We start from the raw sequence: 21,654 nt of genomic DNA on the forward strand, positions 1-21,654 counted from the left end.
CCTCCTCGCCCCCCGGCCCCCCACCTTGCTAGCTCTCGCGTCTGCAGGCTGCAGGGTACACGTGTTCCGGGGCCCATTCTCTGCACTCCTCCTCCGAAGGAGAACCCAGGAATCCACTGCTGTTGAAATCGCCCCTAACTACTCCAGCCTCTCCACACCCCCGCCTTCTCTGAGTCGGTGCTCACTGTACTGTTTTACACGCTCTTCATTCTGTATTCTTTCTATATCATTCTCTGACTGAAGCTGTATTTCTTCAACTCTGGGATAAGCTCCAGGAGGGCAAGTTTACGTCTCATTTTTCTAGGCTACGGCGGACAATCAAAAACAATCTGCAGACTATAAGCTGCCGTCCACGGGGAAAGGAAGATGAGTGTCTGAGGTCCCAAGGGTTAACGTGATGCCTTAGGTTCTGTTTGATCAAATATGATTTTCAGGTTTTAAGTGAATAAAGCCCACCCCTGCCCAGAGGCCCTGACTTCCAGGAAACATTAAAAAATCACCTGGAAATCGGAAACTCCAATATTGTTTCAAGTAGGTAAAGCACACACTGTGTACTTGGACAACATCGCTTAGATTTTTTTCTTGATGGGAACTTGGTGTATATAAAGTGAGAGAGAGAGCAATGAACAAGAAGGCATGAGCTCAGATTACATTTTGAGAGAGCGGTCATTTCAGGAGGCGGTACCGATTACAGGAGGCCTCCTGATTAGGGTAGCAGGACACCGTTCCCTCCCCGGAGGCTCCGGTAGTTCCTGGCGGCTGCACAAAGAACAGCAGTCTGAGGGCTGCAACAGGTGCACCTTGCCGGGGGGTCCTTGAGTTTCTTTGCAGTTTTGAGTATTTGCTTTTGAATACGGGGGGCAAATTTCAAGTTGATCAGACAACGGTGCTGCTCTGAGTCTGTAAGACGTTCACCCCCATCAAACATCTGTGAGTAGAGGCCTCTAGGAACCTGCTCTAATTAGGTCTGCAAAGGGAGAAGGAACCACGCTCACCAGCCGGATTCTTAACAATCCAGAGCCTTCTCCATTTTCTCAGCTTCTGCACCGCAGGCTCTGGGCAGGTTTGTGAAAAGAATCAGGCTTCTAGCGATTGCCATTATGCAGCAAGATGATGGTCAATGATTTTATGGGGGCCATAAATACAGGCTATTATGTGACTTTCACAAAATAGCATCAATCTCCACATGGAAAAGTCACCTGTGGATTGCTAATTAAGGAATGAAATAGTATAGCCGTATTCCAAAAGATGAGCCAGGTAGCAAAGACATCCGTTTTTAAAGCAAGCTCTCCACAGCAGGTAGGAAATGTTCATCAAAAGATGTTCTACAAATAAAGGGCAATTACACTAAATTCCATTGCATTCCGTAGCATGATCTCTGCTCAAAGAAAATGTCTCCAATTACCTTGATCATGTGATGCTCTTTCATACACAGTATCCATACTGTGGGCTTTTTTTGCAGCCAGGAGGAAACCGCATGCTTTCTACTTACTAGCCAACTCCCCAATTTGTACAGTTCTTCAAGGATGTCATTATTCTCATGGGGAAGATGGACTGGATAAGAAAACTCACGTAATCTTTGTCCATAAACGATTTCTTCCTGAGAGACGTTCGTCTAACCAAGCTTTACTAAAAACCCATCAGACACAGAGGCCAGACTAGGGATGAGGAGCCCAGCTCAGAGGGAGAGTAAGTGGGCCGGGCACCTGGCGTGGGCAATCCCTACATCTCAACCATCCCGTTAATATCCGTGCAGCAGACACACCGCTGAGGCACTTAGGACTCAGTAGGATAGCTAAATAGACACGATGCATTGGGTATCAAGGGAAAAGAGAGCAGAGGGGGTAAAGATGGTGGGATGTGAGAGACCCCAAGGGCACCGCTGAACAACAAAGAAAGGCTCCATCAAACAGGTCGTCTTTCAACTGGGTTCCCAGTTGCGCTGTAATAATTAGACAAGAGGACATATATGGAAACACAATGTTCCACAGGCAAAAAAGGAATCCTTGTAATATCTGTAAGCTTCATTCTATACAATTAAAAGTAGAAGAAGGGCAAAGTATTTGTATCATAGCATCCTACACATTTTTCTCTGCCCAGATTTGCCGGGCCAAGGGGGCAGCCTAAAAGCTCAGGGAAGGTGCAGAAACTAATTTCCCAGCCGACGCCTTCCATGGGGAGCTCTCAGTGGGAGGGGGGCCTAGGGAGGCATTGCTCACATCAGGGCAAAAATATACCCCTTCAAAACTGTCATCAAGACTGAATAAACTGATCCACTGAGGATAACCGCCACCCCACGTAACCTGAACCTTTTCACAACACCAAGTCTCTAAAACGTAGTTTGTCATTTTTTAATTCCAACAGGCTTGGATTTAAAGGCCTCCTGATCTCTCATCTACCCGAGACCAAATCTCTGAACACTGCAAGAATCAACCATGTCTCATTCATGTAGTCAGCCTTCTACACCCCAACTTCTACAGCTCGAAAAGGGATGAAAACAGACCCAGAATATTGACTTTCAGGAACTGACCTTCCCAAGTAATACCTGGCCATCTCCAAAGCCAGAGGCCACACACACATGAACTCACCTCGCTGTCAGTGACTTCTCCGTCATTAACGATAAAGCGGTAGCTGGCGTCTGGTGATAAGTGCTCAGCCTGCAGCCAGAAGCGGACCTGGCCCTTATCGGAAATCCCATAAGCTAATTCTGACTTCAGAGGAATTGCTACAGGAAGAAAAGAAATCACAAGTCAATAATGCATGAATCCTTGTGAGAAAGAATAGCTGTATACTGTCGGAAAATATCAATCCTCATTATTAAATTTTTGGAGAATGTGAAACCCCGGAGTATTGAACTGGATTATGAAAACCAAAACAAAGAAATAAGACTCTAGTTAGCCTGGCGCTGCATTCAAAGCCTCCCTGCCCCGTGAAGCCTTGCACGTGCATGGTCTGCTTTCCTGATGGGCCCAGTGACCACAGATGGATATATTCTTTCTGAATTCCATGTAATCCAATAACTGAAGATCCCAGTTGATACAATTCTCACTTGGATTCAACAGCCACACTCAACCCGAAATCCAAAACACTGCATGCAATGAAAATTGCTACGCGTTACAATATTAGCTAATACTTGTTTTGAGCGAATTGTTGACAAGTGTGTAAGCTGGAGCACGAAACGAGGCCATCCTCTCCCCAGAGCGTCCCTTCCAGAGCTGCACGCGGTAACGAACATGCCTTCCCAGAGCGCAATCCTGCTCTGAGCTCCAGGCTCACTTACTGGGATTTTTTATCTCATTGCTCAGCGCCACCAAACGTTTCAGCTCTAAAATGAAGAAAAATATAATCACTGGTTTTGACCTGTACGTTCAGAAGCTGGCTTAAAAGCAAAGCAGAGATTTGACATCACATCACCAAGTTTAATTTGAGGCTGTGAAAGAAATTAGAACTGGGAGTTCAAAGGAGACGTGGGGTAACTGTAACTTTGAATACTTCCTCCAGTGAATTACCGACTGCAGCTAAGATCCTCACCATTTAAAGAACCCACTTACTAAAGGGACCCGTTAGGACGGGTTAGGGCAGAGGTCCCTAGGAGTGGGAGGCACTGGGGGGGCAGGTGCATTCCTCGAAGAGAGGAAGACTTACAGAGGGGGTATGTAAAGGGACCCATTTCCAGATCCTCTAATTCCGTATGAACTCTTTCCTGAAATTGGTCTGGCTGGCTGAGAACGTGGCTGGTTTGTGATTTTCCTTCTGCGTTAAAAGTGTCCTGCTTCAGCACCTCTCTCACCCACCCAGAATTTCACTGTGGTGTATTATCATGAATTTAAATAATAAATAATAATGATACGTTAAAAAACAAAAATGCATTGCCCCTAGGAGTCCCAAGAGTAAGTTAAGAAAAACTGAAGGTTCTAAACCATTTCTTTCCTTTTCCCTCCTTCCCTCCCCCCTTCCTTCCTTCCCTTCTTCTTTCCTTCCTTCCTCCCTTTCTCCCTCCCTCCCTCCTTCCCTCCTCCTTCCTTCCTTCCTTTCTTCCTTCCTTCTTTCCTTTCTTCTTAAAATTAGAATTTAGAAATGAGACCATGGTCACAAAGGTCCGTATGCACCTGTTTATTTGAAATGAACAATGAAGCAGACTTTCTGTGACCAGAAGTACCTCCACCTAGACGGCTGATTTGAGGGTGAGGGCTGACACCCCCATTAGGTCTCACAGTGGGAACTTCCATACATCAAATGAACTAAAGCTGCAGCATCAAGGTTTTGCCTGAAATGTACTTGAGGTCCGTATACAGCATAAAATGTGCTGGAAATGTTCATCCTTTGCAACGATTTAAAATTAAGGTGAAAACGTCATCTGCAAACTTTCAAATGGAGCAGAGGAGTACATCACTTGTCAGAATTCTTTTAAGGATGTTTTGCTAGTAAAAAGCTGTGTGAAGGCCACTGAGTGAGGGTCAGAAAGGGCAGCTTAAAAGGCAGGTGAGCAGATTCCGGTCCCTTCCCGCCCCGTCTGTGAGCAGTGAGCTTGCCAGGGAACCCAGGAAGCAGAGATGGTGCAGCCCCTCTGCTGTTCTCCTGCTGGTCCCGTTAAATGCACATGGGCTCACCCCAATGCCCCCAACATCTGCATGGGACCTGCGGACACCTGCAGCCATCAGACCCTGTCCCCTCCCCACCCGTCCTAGGCGAACCCCCTTGTACCCCTCTCCTGGGACCACACCCTTCACTGCAGCCAAACAAGATGCCAGCTGATAAGGAAAGGATTAGACTAACAAGCTTCAGGCATTTTAACTGAGGGCTCTCAGAGACTCAGAAGCTTTTAAAGGCCCAACATGGAGTTTTGAGGGTTCTGTCCAGTGCTACACAGTTCCCTCCACATCACTGACGAATCATCGTACAAACTTGTAAAACTGTCTCTGACCAGCACGGGGTGGTAGATAAGGGTTGGACACAAACATCAACCCAGGCAGTGGAAGAATCTCCTCCCGAGGCCAGTTCATTGTCTGGGGGACTCAGACCCGGGGACCTGCCTAAGAGAAACGGCTGCTTTTCCCCGGGTCATAGTAAACCGACTTCCTTCACTTCTTTCTGCTGTTTTCTGTTTATAAGAGAGTGAGTGATTTTAACTATGGAAATTAAATATTATTTCACACACATAAAAAAAATATACATATAAATGTGTGTGTATATATATATATACATGTATGTGTTTTCTTTTATCATCCGATTATTCGATTATTCAATGTTGGGAGAAAAGGGAGGATTCTTTCATCTGTGCGCCTCTCATTAATTTTACGGACTTATTTGCTAACCTGCTACTTGCCAAACTAATGAAACGTAACTAAAACTCATCTATAAAAGTACAAGTGGAAGGCTATAAAAGCAATATATACAGCAAGAAATAAAATACTCCCGGACCAGTGATTTATTTAGTGGCTAGAGTACAAACTCAAGAGTTTGTGTAATTTCCAAAGTAATTTTTGGCTTTAAAAAGGATTCCCCACCCCCAGCCTCCTGCAAACACACACCCCTTTTCTAAGCAAATCAGTCTTTTCTCTGTTAGGGTCAATCTTTGAAAGTGTTATAAAACCCCAAAAGGCAAGCCTATGTCCTACAGGTGTTACCTTCCTCATCCAAGACAAAGCTGGAGGACACACCATCCGTGTCACTGACGGACACAGAGTAAGTCCCTAAGTCCACTTTATCCAGATTCTTAAAGTACAGCTTCGAGCTGAAAGGGAAGAAAAGCCAGTATGTTAATTACTGTGTTTGTAGGCGTTCCTAAGAGGTGGTGATTGCCAACTCCAGAGTGGAACTTACTGGTCCCCCACGGTCTCGATCTTGAACCTCTCGTCACCCGCAATGTCCTCGTAGGATTTGCACCATGTGAAGCGAGAGGTGTCCGCCATCTCCTGGCAGTCAAAGCTCAGGTAGATGTCGCCTTTTTCATCCACGCCCACACTGATCTCCTTGGTGCCTGCGGAGCGAGAACGCCAGGGAGCATCTTAGGAACACAGTGTCCTTCCGAGTCTTTTTTTTGGAGAAGGGATGGCCCAGGCGGAGAGCTTGTTGTATATCAAATTATCGGTTTTTGCCTATGGTCTACCCAGGACATGGGGCAGATGTGAAAGAGCAAGCCCTCTGGGCAGCTGATGGAAAGCAGAGAAGTTCAGGTTTGGGTTTTAAGTCATCACATGTCTGTCCACTTCCTTTTCTGCATCCAGCACCACTGGAGAAAACCCTCTGGGCTGCCGATCCCGGCCATAACAATCCTTTTCCCCTTTGGGATCTGACCCCTCGCCACTCCTGGGGGCCTGGGCAGCGTGGTTAGGGCACTTGTTTCCCACACACCCGGGCTCTACTTTCTCCACTTTTTCCTTTGGGGGATTGTTTGTTTGTTTGTTTGTTTGTTTGTTCCTTTTTGACCAAGTGGACACCTGGCCCAACACAGGCCAGTCAGCATCTGCCCCTTAGGAATCAGAACTGGAGGAGACACGCTGGCCTGAGCCAGGTGCACACAGACGCGCCCCTTGCCAGGAGGGCAGAGGAGCCCAGAGCCGGGCGGCAGGATATCCATGGAGCCAATCTCCACGGAGGGGAGAAATCCAGGGAAAACATGGTTTCCAGAGATCCTCCTCCCCGCATATCCCGTGAGCTCACCCACCTCCCCTCGGAAGCACTTCCCCGCCAAGGTCCCCTCAGCTGGGCTCTTACTACTTTTAACCAAGAAAATTGCCAACGGCTTTATAATTTCTGATCAAAACTCAGCAGTAACATAAAAGACCATCGTCATCCCTGCATGTTCTACTGCTGAAATGAAGACCCCGCCACCCTTGCAGAATGACCTCACGTGCCCCTTGCTGCCCAGGAATGCTGGGGGTGGGGGCGTGCAGTGGGTCTTTGAAGACATGCTGTACTGCGTCTGTCAATCCAACTCCTTCTGTAAATGTGACGGGTACCGTCCATGCGTCCGCCGTCCGTTCACACACACACGCATCCCTCCTTCCAGATCACCCTGCTGTGAGGTTTGCCCTGTTAACAGTCGAGCAGGTGAGGCTCACCTGGCCTGGCCTCCACAAGTACCATCTCCGACGTGTCTGAGGGCTTCCCCACCCCGCTCTCATTTACTGCCCGGACACGGAAGATGTAGGTTTTTCCTTGGTGCAGGTTGCAGACCTTGAAAGAAGAAGGAAACATCACATGTGAACAGATAGATGAAAATGACTTCATTCTTCATCACATTTTATTACAGATGTGTTTTCTTTTTACAAATAGCCTATTCTTCCAGTCGGAATAGCCGTGCAGAGGAAGTCAGGAGTGCAGAAGGGAAAAGGAGACGGGCAGGCTCATGACCTCACTTTGCGAGAATAAACAGGGTTGCTACTATTCTGATATATCCTCTTCTTTGTTCTTTGCATACTTTAAAGCAGAATTAAAATCAAATCATCTAGTTTATAATCTGGTGTTGATATTTAATGTAATTCTACAGGACTAAATATCATTTCACATGTGATTTTTTACTTTGTGCAAAATATCCCATCATTGGGGCAATATCAAAATTAAACCCATCTCTTATACATCTACAGATGATGTATATTGTAATCTGCATTGATAATCAAAAATAAAATGTATATTAGCTAATTTCTAGTGAATTCATTTAGCTGGATTCTGAGCAGTTTTTGTTCGTTCAGAAGACACTGATCTTGTTTCATGTTGTCCAACTGCTTTCCAGAGGCTGCTGCCCATTTACTTGTCACTCGGGTGCGGCCTTTCTTTAAGGAAGTACATTGCCTCTCTGTCTAAACCACATCCCAGAGCCCACAGCCCAAAGAAGAAAGCCTCTGACGAGGGCAGCTGGGTCCCCGGGTCTAAGCCACTGTCACCACTAACCTGACCCCAGTGACTGGTGAATTGCAGGTGCTAAAAACAGAAATATTTGGAGAAAGAGGGGACAGAGAAATTACACGTCATAATTCTGTCAAATGTGTTTACACTGTGTGTACGTGTGTGTGTGTTTATCAGATAGACGTCCATCAGCGATCACGTGAATTGAGTGAAGTAAACATGGGCTTGGTGTGCAAAGACATAATTCTAGTCATCACTGTGGAAGGCACATCAACACAGCCCATGACCGTGAAGTGTCAGCACCATTGGGGGTCGTCAGACGGCAGGAAGGAGAAGAAACCCATCCAGATGGTCCCCACACGCAGTTGCTCCCCAGGTCCACGGAGGGGCGGGCACCTCCTTGAACCCCGCTGGCTGGCAGCAGGGGTACCAGGTCATGTGCACAGTTCCCTGGGGGCTTCGAGCTAGACCCCCGACAGGGATGAAACGTGTTCCCCAGATGACAGAGCCTGGGAAGGAGTGCCGTCACCTTTAGGTAGCGATGTGCCGTGGGGGCCTCGTTGAAGGTGATCCACTCTCCGGAATCCTCTTCCTTGTAGTCGACGAAATACCCAGAGACGGGGCTGCTGCCCGAATACACGGGGGCCTTCCAGAGCAGCACCAGGGACGTGTCCCGGACCTCACAGAACATCAGGTCGTAGGCAGGACCTGAAAAGTCAGGTGACCCTGTGGACTAATTCACGAGCCCACACGCTCGCCCGGGACCAGCAGGCACGTCTCACGGAGAGAAGGGCGTGCAGGAGAGAATCCTGAGGCACCCACCCCCCTGCTGGGCTGGAAACCTGGGCATCACAGGACTCACCCAGGGAGTCTGACAACCCGGGGAACCAGTCACTCACCAGCTCCACCACCCCAGTACCCCAGGCCTGCCTGTGACAGTGACCCTGGGGGTGCCGCTGACCAAGCCCAGGTCCAGGGGAGCCTTGAGCAGTAAAGGCAGGAGGGGTCCCACCCTAACCAATCACTCTAAGCCCCCAAAAGCCTCTGGGAACTTCTACAGCTTTTCCTTCCACTGACTCTTCCAAGGGGAAAAAATTAATTTCATTAAAACAAGTATCCCCCGTCCCCTGCAAAAAAAGAAGAAAAGAAAAAGCCATATAATCTAGCCACAGAATTGAACAATCGTCTCAATTTTTTGAGCTTTTCAGCTTCAGCTTCAGGTTCGTTGTTTTGCCTCACTTTGTTTTGTTCAAACCATGAGCATATTATCCATGGCCTTAGGGGTCCTGATGGACTGGATACAGAGGGATCGATGCCCAGACCCTGCAGATTTGTGAAAACAGTTTTAAAACGTGGAGCCCTGAGTAAATGCAGATGTTTTGTCAATGTTCACTTTAGAACCAGAGGCCCCACGTGGGGGCCTACGTGGTCCCACGTAGTCCCACGTGGTCCCACGTGGTCTGGGAGGAGGAGACCTGAGTGAATACACAGTCAGTAAGGTCCTGCTGTCCCCACTCTGGCCCAGCTGGAGCCTCTCCTGCTGGGAGCTGGCCTCCGTCCGCCCCTTTGGGAGAAGTTCACCTGGAGCAGGTCTGCCCTGGACCAGCCTCTGGCCACAGCATCCTCGACTGGGGGAGCAGCTGGGGGTGGGTGGCCCCCCTGCCTCACACTTCAGTGCTAATGACTCCGTGCCTGTCACTGCCCTACCTGTGTGTCCATGGCCCAGACCACAGCATGGGGCCACCTAAGGCACAGCTCTGTCCCGGGCCTGGCACGTGGTAGTGGTGCCAGGATCTGTGCAGAGTGACTGAAGCCTGCTGGCTGCAGAGGCTGGTAAGGCCTGGGCTGGCGCCACGGAAGCCCCCCTCTCCGGCCAGCCCCGCGTGTGCACGCGAGGTACCCAGGGGTGAGTCCTGGAGAGACCGTCTTACCCGGTTCCGGCGCCGTCCAGGCCTCGCACTTGAAGAGCTCGCTGGGGTCCGACGGCGGCCCGATCCCCACGAGGTTGGTGGCGGTAATTCTGAATTCGTACAGTGAGCCCTCTGCCAAGCCCTCCACCTATTCAGAGGATGTTTAAATTATAGATGAACCCACAGACATAGAAAACAAGCTTATGGTTACCAAAGGGGAAAGGGGGGGAGGGATAAATTAGGAGGTTGGGATTAACAGGTACACACTCCTGTATATGAAATAGATAAACAACAAGGACCTACTGTACAGCACAGGGAACTACACTCAGTGTTTTGTAATAACCTATAAGGGAAAAGAATCTGAAGAAGAATATATATATATACACATACATGTACGTATAACTGAATCACTGTTGTACACCTGAAACTAACACAATATTGTAAATCAGCCATACTTCAATTTTTAAAAATTAATTAATTAATTAATAGGTGAAACAAAAGCTGCGTTACGACCCACGAGCCATCGGGGGAAAGGGAGTATTTCTGATTGATTTATAGATGGAATGCGAGGGTGAGGGACCTTGTCAGTAAGTCAAGTACGCGTCTGTGGAAGGTTACTGACCAATCTGCATGTCGCAGTCACCACCTTCACCCCGACACGGTTTGCCTCATTCACTCCATAAACCCTCCCCCCGGGATGACGTGACGACCCAGGCAGGGAAACAGGCTCAGAGACAAAAGCCACAAGGAGCCAGTGGAAGAACGGTGGGCGGGACCTGACCTCGGGCCCAGGGTCTCCACCCTCCACCCACGGGCGACACCGCACCTGGGGTGTCAAGGGCCCGGGACGGGAAGCGTCCTCGCCGGGGGCGGGCGGGGGGAGTGACCTGTCTCCTTCCCGCACATTGGCTGGAGGTCCCTGAGGGTCCACTCTGCCGGGTCTGTGCCACAAGAGATGGAGGGAAGGCCCTGGACCCGATCATCAGCCCTGCCCGGCAGCACGGCCACTGGATCAAGCACAGCATCTGGATGACACTGTCTCTGAACCCAACAGCTCCCAAAGCAAGCACGTGTCACGTGGAGCCGCTTTATCCCCTGGAAGGCAGGTCTGGCCTCGTGGAACGCCGGCATTCAGAAAGTACGTGGGCATTTCCTCCGGAGTTTGGGACCTGACAGCCAATAGTAAGGTGTCCGGGGACAAGCGTGGACAAAACACCAGGATCTGTGCACTGAGCTTGAATTCTGGCAATACGCGTCATACACAATAAAACGCATGATAAATACGTATTGCATAAATATAGGTATTAGCACAGAATCTTGTATAAGACAGGGATTAGAGCTCCTCTCCGCCTCCCGCAAAAACCCCTCGCTTTACCGCGTGCCTCCTGTGAATGAATAGGCGGGTGTGCTGCCCTGTAACTGCGTGAGCCATCACCGACCCGGGTGCTCCATTAAGTAAACACCTTCTCACTCATCCCTCTCACGAGAAGCCCTGTGCGGTGGCTCGCGGGGAGGAGCGGGGGCTCAGGGAGGTGAGAGCCGCTGCCCGCGGGCTGCTGAGGGTTTGCCTGGCGGCTCGATTCTGCTCTTTCTTCCTCCAAATCCATGCTGCCCCTGCCCCCTGCACCCGGACGTTACGTGCAGCTGGGCAAGAGGCTCACTGGGAGGCTTGAGCACACGCCTTCCTCGGGAAACGGGGACAAACACGCAGAGGAGCCTCGATCATCACCGTCTCCTGCGCATCCTGCCCCGAGGCCGAGAGCTCCAGCCACCGGGGTGGAGGCCGGATGCCGCCCACAGCAACACCTGCACCTGCAGACCACCCACCTGCAGGCTCGCCTCCTCTGCTTCGCTTCTCAAAAGAAGATGCTCCGTGACCCTAAGTTCTCATGGTGAATTGTTTCATTCATTTTTGTTTCTGTGTCAAATTGCTTCATGTCACTGAACTCTGAGACACAGAATGGGGACCCTGCCCCACATGATAAATTGCCTGGAAAAGCGAACGAGTCCATGAGCACCCACCGTCAGGATCCTCTCTTGGACAGGCGAGACGTTGACCTCATGCCAGTTTTGGTGGTGAGCCTCTCTCTTGTCTACATAGTAACCGAGGATGGGTGAGTCACCCCTGAACTTAGGCATCTTCCAGCCCAGGGTCATGGAGTGGCCGTCACAGTTCAGAAGGTTGATCCCGTAAGGATGGGACGGGACGGCTGCAGGAAACACAGCGGGAAAGTCACCCGGATCTTAGTGCAATAATCATTAACCTACCGCGGCCGGCTCCAGCATCTCAGAGGGACGGGCAGCAACGGGAGATGGCCCTGGGTGCCTGTACCCTCTGTCCTGTCCAGGTCTCCCTGCTCACCATCTTCGCTTGTCTTTGTCTCTTCTTTTAAAGAGAGTAAGTTTTTAAAAAGCTTCTTTCATATATATTTATCGCAGTTTCTAAATACATCTTCCAATACATACATCCATACATCCATCCTCCAATATTTCAATAATACAAGGGCCAAGAAGGACACCTGAGACAACAGACTCTCCCCCTCCTCTAAGGAAAACCTTGAGAGAGCAGCTTTCTCATTACGCCCATGAAGAATGACAACCTCAACTTCCACAACCAGTGATGACCGACAGACTTAGGCCAGTGAGTCTTAACTTCCTCCATAGTTATAGAAACTTCAGATTAATTCAAACGAGTATGAATTCAAGTTTCCCTTTTGAACACCCTGTTCGGAAATGGACCATCTTCTCCTAACAGCTTGAAGAGGTTGTGTCTCTGCTTCCCCCCTCCCCTCCCCGACTCTGAGCAACCTATATCCAATCATCCTCTGTTACCCGAGATACAGGTACCCGGGAATGAGCTGGTCTTATTGCAGAATTAAAACGTAAATGATTGGCTTTCATTTACTAGGAATGACTTGAAGAGGCTAGTGGTAATGTTTGAAAGTCCCTCCTGGGAAAAACTGATAGATTATAATGAGCTTAAAATAAGAGTTAGTGTTTTACTATATTGCCCACCTAAGTATCATCAGATTTGACATTCCTTGGAAATTCCAGTAATGTTATTTTATCTATTGTTAGACGAGAAATCATAATTTCGGAAGATACTTTTAGATTTAGTTGAAGACAAAAATAAAGACCAAAACATTTCTCTCAGAAGTGAAAAGACAATACTATGATTCAAAATGTGTCTAAGAGGTGATCGTGGTTCTAAATCTTCCTGAATACTTTTAAGTCATGGGGTCCATTTTATATGAAACAACCAGAGCAACATTATACAACACAGAGCTGCACAGATCAAGTTTCCTAGGGCCCATCACTGCCAGTTCGGCCCCGAAGTGTTCTGTGTGGTCAGAATAATAATTTTTAAAGATCACTATTTATGAACAAAGCCACAGAGTTACATAAACATTTGAAATTCTCTGGAATGACGTTAAAGTTCCTTGAACTAAGAATAGCTGAAAAAGCCATCGACGTTCTGTTTTAGCACCTATTTTGAAAAGAGACGGCCACACCCTACAGCATACATTTTAATGGGGGCACGTGTGCTTGGAAACCAGTGTGACCTCTGATAATATTTTCTATTTTCAATTTGCATTTTACTAGTATATTATCCTTTCTCCCTCTCACACTGGCATTTCCAAGACAAGTAGCCAATTGATGAGAGGTTTCCACAGAACTGCATGTTCTCTGTTCAACAATTTACATCCACTTTTCCCCTCTGGTAATACTCCAAACGGCATCATAAAGGTTTATTCATGCAGAAATTAAAACGTAGTGGAGAACCGAAAGCTGGCACAGAGTCGCCCATGAATTACTTACTGAGGGTGGCCTGGACTTCTATGACGTCGGACTCCTGAGAATTCTCACTGGTCCCAACAGCATTCACGGCTTTAACTCGGAAGATGTACTGCTCGCCGGTGGTTAGGCCGTGCACCACGAACCTGACAAAAACACGAATCGGGGGCGTGACTACAAGGTTCAACCCTTTTTCTTCCTACAATAGACACAGAAAGCATTTTGAACACGCCATGAACATTTGTCACTGGGACTGAAAGGAAGTTTACTTTTTCAAGTGCCTCAGGGATGCATATTAATTCCAGTCAACATGCCACATCCAAAAGTAAGCCAGCAACACCCAACGACACTGGGGCTGAAGGGAGCTGGACTCGGGGGCCGGCGGGGGCACCAGCTGCTGCCCGCGGGTCCCGGGGGGCGCGGGAAGCAAAGCCCTGGAAATCCTGAGTGACCTCACTCAGTGCCAAGGCTCCCCCTTCATTTCCAAGTCTTCTGGATTTTGTCTGCATCAGAGTTCTATTCTAAAGTAGGATTCCTCTCCTTTCCTAAAAGAACCCGCGTCTGTAAAACTCAGGGAGAAGGAGTTACACCACACTGGCTAAGATTTGGCTTGGAGACCGGCTTGGACACCTAACAGATTTTATGTCCTCAGTCGAGTCACCTAAGCCTGGAAAGACTTTGTTTTCCCATCTGTAAAAGAGGATCATAGTACCTACTTCTCAGCACAGCCACCTTGCACATGGTTAAGTACTCAGTAAACGTGAGCAATAGTTATTTATCTCTGAGTCTGCAAACATGTATCAGGCATTCACGAAAAGCCTGCCCTGGAATATTTGAGGTGTTTTGTTCTGAGAGCTCTTCCTGCACTTGCTGGCGTGGGGTGTGCATAACATCTAGCTTTAGCGTCAGTTGTGTCTCTTCTTCTCCAGCCACAGCTTTTCCCAACTCATTGGTCTTTAAAGAGTGAAGAGGGGAGGGTGTCAGAGCCGTACAGGATAACCCGTCCGCAGGGGCGGGTCTGACAGCTATTTTCCTAAGCGCGTCCTGGCGGAACCCCAGCACACTCAGGCCTTCCCTGAAGGCTCAGCATGGGACGGGAGCACGTCAGTGTCGGCAGGAAAGATGCTCGGTCCCACTGCAGGCACAGCCGCCGTCGCCCCTGCACAGGAGCCAGGTGCCTCTCTCCACCCCCTTCCCGGCTTTGTGCAATTGGTGGCCGGAGGGAAGGCCTGTCAGCTTTGTGAACAAAGCAATTTTAAAAGTTCAAAACGTCAATACAGAGAAATAAAACACCCTTCCCGCCCCGGTCGCTACTTTAACTCTCCTGTTCAGGGTTAAGTCTTAAACGCTGAGTACGTCAGAGGAGATGCCCTGGGGCTTTTCTTCATCAACAGACAAGTCACTTCAGCCGCGCGCGAGGACTAGCTCCCCAGCTGCCAGCTCTGCAGCCCCCATGTGTGGGGGAGGAACCGGGCCCGTGGTGTGGACGTCACAGGTGTTGCTGCCGTGGCACCTGCACCCGAAGGCCCCGCGGGTCCCGGGGGGTGCGCTTCTCACGTTTTCTCGGGGGCGAGGATGTCGGCCCCAGGAGGGTGGGGGTGGGGGGGGACCCGGGCAGGCAGCACCTGTTGTAGCCGATGGGCTTGTGGTTGCAGGGCTCCCAGACGGTGGACCCGGCCACGCAGCAGTCCACGTAGTAGCCGAGCAGGTCCTCCTTGTGCTTCGGCGGGTCCCACTGCACCACCACTGACGTCCTTGTGTTCCGGGACGCGACGACGCGGCCGGGGGCTGAGGGGACCACTGTGCAGGGGGGACAGGGACACAGGCTCAGCGGCACGGGAGTCTGGGGGCACGCCAGAGACCCACAGGCCCTCTCGTCCGCAGAGCTTGGGGCTTTAGATGAGATTTGGACAAGGAAGACGGTGCAGGGCAAGGGGGCACCCAGGAGGTAGGTTCCAGGCAGTGTCTGTCTCCAAGTCTCTCCCTTCCGCAGAAAGAGATTCCCATCACGGAATCTCCTGCCCCTCCGCCCCTCCAGACCCATCCCCAAAGCTCCCCCAGTGACGCACACGCTTTGCTACCTGGGAAGTAACTACGTGGGGATATAAAATTAGCCATTTAAAAAAGATAGGACACAATTCTATCAGATTCAAGGGACTCTGAAAGGGACTCAGAATCAAACCATGGATTTCTCCCCTCACACAATTCAGAATTTCTCTAATCTGTATTTGACATCTTCTGAGAGGGAACTTCAAGCCATATGGGCAAGAAACCCTAATGCATTTAGGGTTTGGTATTTTTTTCTTTTAAAGTGGCCATTGCCTAAAAATATTGCTAATCCATTTACTGGTTTCATAAAAAGAAGATGGAACTTTGGAGAAATGTTGACCAAAACAAGGCAGAGAGATCTTCATCTCTTGTAAAATGGAATTTTAAGGCAATTTGAGTTTTAAATCACGTGCGACACTAACGTCTTTATCAACGCAGGTAATGGCTGTCCAACACGGGTGACGTTATTCGGGGCCCATCCTACAGTTTGGTCACTTGTGGTAACAACTCACCGATGGTGTCCTGGGCCTGAACGGGGGCGGTGATTTCCGACGGGTCGCTCAGGCCGTGCTTATTTGCTGACAACACTCGGAACACGTATGGTTTCCCCTCGGCAAGATCGAAGACGGCGTATCGGGGGGACCTCACAGCCATGTTTGCGTTCACCCGCTGCCAGCTTCCGCTCCCGACCACGGACTGCAAAGACAGGGGCCTCGATGGAGCCAAGGTCCCCAAACCCGCGTGGGGGGAGGGGATGCTCCGCTCTGGCCCTCAATTACACTGCGGGGGACCCACAGCCCACAGCACCTCCGGGGTCATCAATACCTCTGTTCTGAATTTTAGGAAAAGGAAGCCAATTTGGAGAAGGAGGTGAGAAACTACCCAAGGTTGGAAATGTTACCAAAGAACATTTTTACATGAAAGCCAATAAACTATGGAAATCTTCAGGGCATCAATACATAGGTCGTAGTTTTAGTAAAGACAGAATGAACTCTAAACAATTAGAGATAATTGAGGAGTAGATGTGTAAAATTCCATCATAACTGCTCACATTTCAGTTTAAGCTTTTTGCTATTTCTCAGCTATTATAGTAATAACAAAGTGACAGCAACCTAAATGACCAGCAACAGGGTAGGTACATTATGATACAAAATGATACATATATATTAAATGTAGCCATTTAAGTTATGTATAAAGATCTTTACTCAGAGGAGAGGAATTGTGTCATTTTGTTGAATGTAATACAGGATGCCAATTGTATGTATGATATATCAAGATATAAAACCGATGGAGAAAAAGACTAAATATGTCCCACATGTTAATAATGACTATTTTGCGTGATCAAATTATTGGTGATTTTCATTTGGTTCTATATAACATATACGTGTTTTCCAAATTTTCTACACTGCGTGTTTAAGTTTTATCATTGGTAGTTACTTTTAAAACTGGGATTGCATGTCTAATTTAGTTTTTTCCTATAGAGATAAGCCCCCTTTTTGAAAGGAATGCTGAGGTAATAAAAGTTGAGTGTACACTGACCCCACTAAGGCTGCCAGAAAGGACTGGGAAAGCATTTCGAACCACCCAGGCTTCTAGAAATTAGATTCCTGTTTAGAGAAGTCTCCTCTCATCTTAGCAAAAGTGAAGTGGCTTTCTTGGACTGACGCAGGCGTCCACAGTCAGAGGCCCCCTTGTGCCCGAGTATGTTCTCCATCTGGAGAGCAGGGGGAGGGGCAACAGGGGAGCCCTGGGCACACTTAGCTGGGCCGATGGGAGAAAAGGACCCTGGGGCTGAAGGAGGGAAGACAGGGAGGGAGTGGGGAAAACACTGCTAGGGTCTTACAGCCAAGCTTCTAGAAAAGCTAGTGCCCATCTTCTAAGCAGGGGTGGAGGAAGTTCTTGGGGTTCTGCACCCCACGAACCACAGGGCACCACTGCCTTCACCGCAGCCAAACTCTCAGCACAAGAGCCCAACGTGGACAAGACAGGCCGTGCGCCTTGGGCTGTGGCCGCACGTGGGCTTTCCAAGCAGAGCTCACTCAGGGGAAGACGCGTGCTTCAAACTGCGCTCAGATGCCAAGCTGTTAACCAGAGCGCCGCCGTTCCTAAGCATCTTGTGCCTGGTCCTGACATAAAGTGGAAATACAGGACTAGACAGAGGACGCTGACTCATAACCATCCCTGTGGTTCCTTTCAGGCCTGATAGGAACTAAGGCCCCCAAAGGCCACCTTGGATGGGTTGGGGCAGGACCGTCCTCCGTGAGCAACGGAGAGAGGTGGGCGCCCTGCCTGCCCAGCTCAGCTCCCGCCCGGGCTCCCTGCTGCCCCTCCCGCCCGGGCTCCCTGGACACCACGGCTCCCCGCAGGCTGTCCTGGGGGCTTCCTCTCCCTGACCACACACCCTGTGCTGCTGTTCACCACCCGTGGCAGTGGGTAGGGAATGGAAGGACGTCCTCGGTGAGGCAGGCCTCTTTTTAAAAGTGGGTTTGCTAGTGGGGGGGGGGGGTGAACTAGGGGAAGGGGAGTCAGAGGTCCAGACCCCCAGTCCTGTAGTAAATAAGTCGAGGGATATGATGTACAGCAGAAGAAAGATGGTCAATAACACTGTAATTACCTTGCATGGGGACAGATGGTGACTAAACTCCTTGTGGTGACCACCTCATGATGTATGCAAATGTCAAATCACTACACACTACACCCGAAACCAACAGAATACTGTACATCAACCATGTTTCAATAAAAAATAATTTAAAATTTTAAAAGATTTTTAAATGTGTTTGCTGAAACTTGGTCTTTCCGGCACTGGGTAGGTGAGTTGGAAAATGTCTCTGAAGAGGGCCTGAGAAAGCGCCTTTCCCCCTGGGAGGGCTGACCACTAGCTTTTCATGATGCAAAAACAACAAGCTAGCACCCAGAAGCAAGAAGTTATCACTTGACTCTGCCCACAGGTAAGCCTTGCAGATAAGCAGAGAAAGCTGAGGGTCATTATACCGTCTGGAGCCTGAAAACTGTTCATTTCCATTCTGCTTTCCTTTACCTTGTTGTATTACACATTATTACTGTATGTGAGATATATGCTCACATTAAGAGTTATAGACTTTATGTGTATATTACACATATTGGATTGTATATTATATTGTAATATAAATTTAGTATCACAAAACCACAGTTACAGGATTCGTATGGTTATACAGGTTTTTCAACAACGGCCCACAACCCAATCACAGGCCAGCGATCTGAATGACTGTGTCACAACCTGCATCTTTTAGTGCAACTGGACAGACCAAAGCAGGAGAGAGAACACATGGCATGGAGTAAGGATACTGTGTTTGAAATTTACTTGGTGATGTACATTCAGTGTGTGTGTGTGTGTGTGTGTGTGTGTGTGTGTCTGCAACACACAAACTATTTCTTCCTACACGTCCAGATCTAAAAAGTCTGCAAACCAATGATTCTGTGTAACCCTTCGCCATTTGAAGTGTGAATTCCTCAACACGATGGCCACCAAGTGGCCACTCGGCTTATGAGCAAACTGAGAGCAGGGGCCGCTCTCCCCCTGCCCACATCCAGAATCCTCAGAACTTGGGGGCCTAGAATGTTCCAGCAGGAAGAAAGCTGGCGGCTTCCTCAGTGCGAGGCCCTCGTGTACAGCGGGGACCCGGGAGTCCGACTGGCCCCCGCGGAGGGCGGCACAGCCTGAGCGGGACATGCTCCTTGGATGCCACGCCCCTCGCAGAACCCCTCACAGGCATTCACAGCTCAGCCAGTGTCTGCAGCTTCACGTTAAATAACTGATCTGAGAGCCGCCCATCCTTCAAACACATGACGCAGCTCCACGGGAAAGCCTACAGAGATCTGCTGCTTCAGGAAACCCACCCCGGGTGTACCTTCTCAATGAAATACATCAGCGGCTCCTTGCCACGGGGGGCAGGTGGGTCCCAGCTGAGGACGACATACGCCCTGCTGATTTCTGAGGCGTGGACGTTGGTGGGAGGTCCTGGAAGCTGAACTTCACCTGGAGGAGGAATCAACACCGTGAGCGCTGACAAGCCAGGACAGCCGGCTCGCTGCAGCCCGTCTTGGGAGCACGACCCTCGGCCACTTCACAGGCATTAAAGGACTCACGTATCAGGGTCGGCTTTTGCTTCATTTCTGTTCTGCGAAAGCAAGCAAAACTGCAGGGACTATTTTTCCAGAGCCAAAGTATAATGAACTGGTAAAGATCGTCCAGTTACTTTTGTTTCCAATCTATGCCAGTTCATAAGAAAGGAATCTAATCCAAAATTCATCCAGAATCTCAATTGGAAGTGGGGGAGGCATGTACTCAGAAGAAACAGGGCATTTAACCAGAAATGCAGCTCTGACTGTATGGGGAATCTGTGCAGAGAAGGTACCAGCAATCGCGTTCTGCAGCAGGGAAGCCTTCCAAGATGGGGTCGTACTTTCTCTAAGGGCCCTCTCTGGTTGTTTTCCTCTCATTATGCCCTCGAAGCATCGAAACAATATATCGACTTCCAAAGCACACGGCTTCCCTTCCTGGGTAGATCTGTTCCACATCCACAAGCATTGCATCTATGTCTATATACTTAAAATTCCAGCGTGATACCAATTAGCAAGTAACTATAATAGAACATTCGCATCAAAGAAGCCCGCTACGTCTCTTCTGACGCATGTCTCTTTTTAATAAAATGCTAGGTGGCAGGCGTGTTATGTTTGGATGTGAGAACTTTTCACGAGGGGTGGAGGTTTTCCACACACACAGTCCCGGTCATTGTGACACAAAATATTATGAGCTTCCAATTAAATTAGCACATGATTAAGGTGGTTCAAAATGTCCCCAGGACACCTTGGAGCCCTGCTCAAGATCCAACGGTTCCCTCTGGACCGCACTGCCGGCAAGGAATTTAACAGCCACATGGAAACGGCCCAAACAAGCCTGGGTTTCATTTCATAAGAGCCCTGTTACCGCGCTCATCACATTTTACAACAGGCAATGGGGGCGCAGAGGCACAGCCGTGGGCTTACCCAGGAGCATCTGGCAAATGCGTTGGGTTTCAAACAAGGAGCAAGAGTGTGTCCAGAAAAGTGCCAAGCGTGCCGGGTGGAGCAGGGCCCCGGCACACCCTACGCGCCTTCTCTGGATCCACCTGCCGTGTCCACACCTAAAGAGATCCAGGGGGAGGCCCTAAAGAGAGAAGACACAGATCACCCATCCTTGGGTGACGCAGCCAAGCTTCCAAACTGAGTCGTGGTGCACCTCAGAGGTACTAGAGGACACAGGAACAAACGAAGGGGGCAGAAGGAAATGACGCAAATGATAAAGCGGTGTGAGCGTGGGAACACATCAGTGCAGAATCGCCTTTCCTGCACGTTCAGATCCGAATGCCTCCCTGTGTTTAGACCTGGCACATAACTTCGAGACCCAGAGGAAAATGGAATAAGAAGCACTTTATCTGAGGCCAAGACAGGAAGGAAGAATCCAGCTTTTGTCAGCAGGGACTCCCCAATCGGGGAGGATGCTTGGGTTATGCGGACCCTCCGCCCCACCCGGGGCTGTGCACTAATGAGCCCTGGAGATCTGCAGATGACCCCAGCCCCGGACAGAACAAGAGGACATTCAAAATGGCCCCGGGAGCCAAGGGGAGGACCAAGGAAATAAACTGATGTCTGTTAACGACACTCCAACCGCTGAGAGGATCCTCAGAGAGAGAAAAAGCAAATGAAGGCAAAACAAAAAGAGCGGCAACGGCCAAGTGCCTCACGGGGTGTGCTGACCACGGTGCTGCTGCTGGCGGGTCCCGCGCTTGGCTCTGCCTCAGGGTCACAATGCTCCTCTGGAGCCCTGTTCTAATGAACCATGTCAACACCGGATGAAGGGGGACATATGAGATGGAAACGCAGCTCAGAAACGAGCTCAGGACAACGCAGTGCTTTCCCAAGATCACACTGCTAGTGGGCGGCTGTGCAGGGGTCCAAGCCTAGGTCTTCGAATTCCAAACCCAGCTTTTCGTTCTATTGACCACAGCCTCCAGAACCTGCCCCAGAGACTCGC

General features: G+C 49.5%; 1 protein-coding gene across 1 annotated transcript in view; it reads right to left on the reverse strand.

The window, feature by feature from the left end:
* The window catches only part of MYOM2 (myomesin 2), an 82,151-nt gene that overhangs the window by 22,969 nt on the left and 37,528 nt on the right, over positions 1 to 21,654 (reverse strand). Inside the window, exons 14-25 of the mRNA XM_059909387.1 lie at positions 19,490 to 19,617; positions 16,115 to 16,298; positions 15,179 to 15,353; positions 13,578 to 13,699; positions 11,781 to 11,968; positions 9,780 to 9,906; positions 8,378 to 8,556; positions 7,065 to 7,179; positions 5,824 to 5,980; positions 5,628 to 5,734; positions 3,281 to 3,325; positions 2,589 to 2,725 (exon numbers count right to left, since the gene is read on the reverse strand). Coding sequence (XP_059765370.1) covers positions 2,589 to 2,725; positions 3,281 to 3,325; positions 5,628 to 5,734; positions 5,824 to 5,980; positions 7,065 to 7,179; positions 8,378 to 8,556; positions 9,780 to 9,906; positions 11,781 to 11,968; positions 13,578 to 13,699; positions 15,179 to 15,353; positions 16,115 to 16,298; positions 19,490 to 19,617 — 1,664 coding nt within the window. The remainder of the gene's footprint in view (positions 1 to 2,588; positions 2,726 to 3,280; positions 3,326 to 5,627; positions 5,735 to 5,823; positions 5,981 to 7,064; positions 7,180 to 8,377; positions 8,557 to 9,779; positions 9,907 to 11,780; positions 11,969 to 13,577; positions 13,700 to 15,178; positions 15,354 to 16,114; positions 16,299 to 19,489; positions 19,618 to 21,654) is intronic.

The sequence above is a fragment of the Balaenoptera ricei genome, chromosome 21 (assembly GCF_028023285.1).
Source record: "Balaenoptera ricei isolate mBalRic1 chromosome 21, mBalRic1.hap2, whole genome shotgun sequence".
Classification (NCBI taxonomy): Eukaryota; Metazoa; Chordata; class Mammalia; order Artiodactyla; family Balaenopteridae; genus Balaenoptera; species Balaenoptera ricei.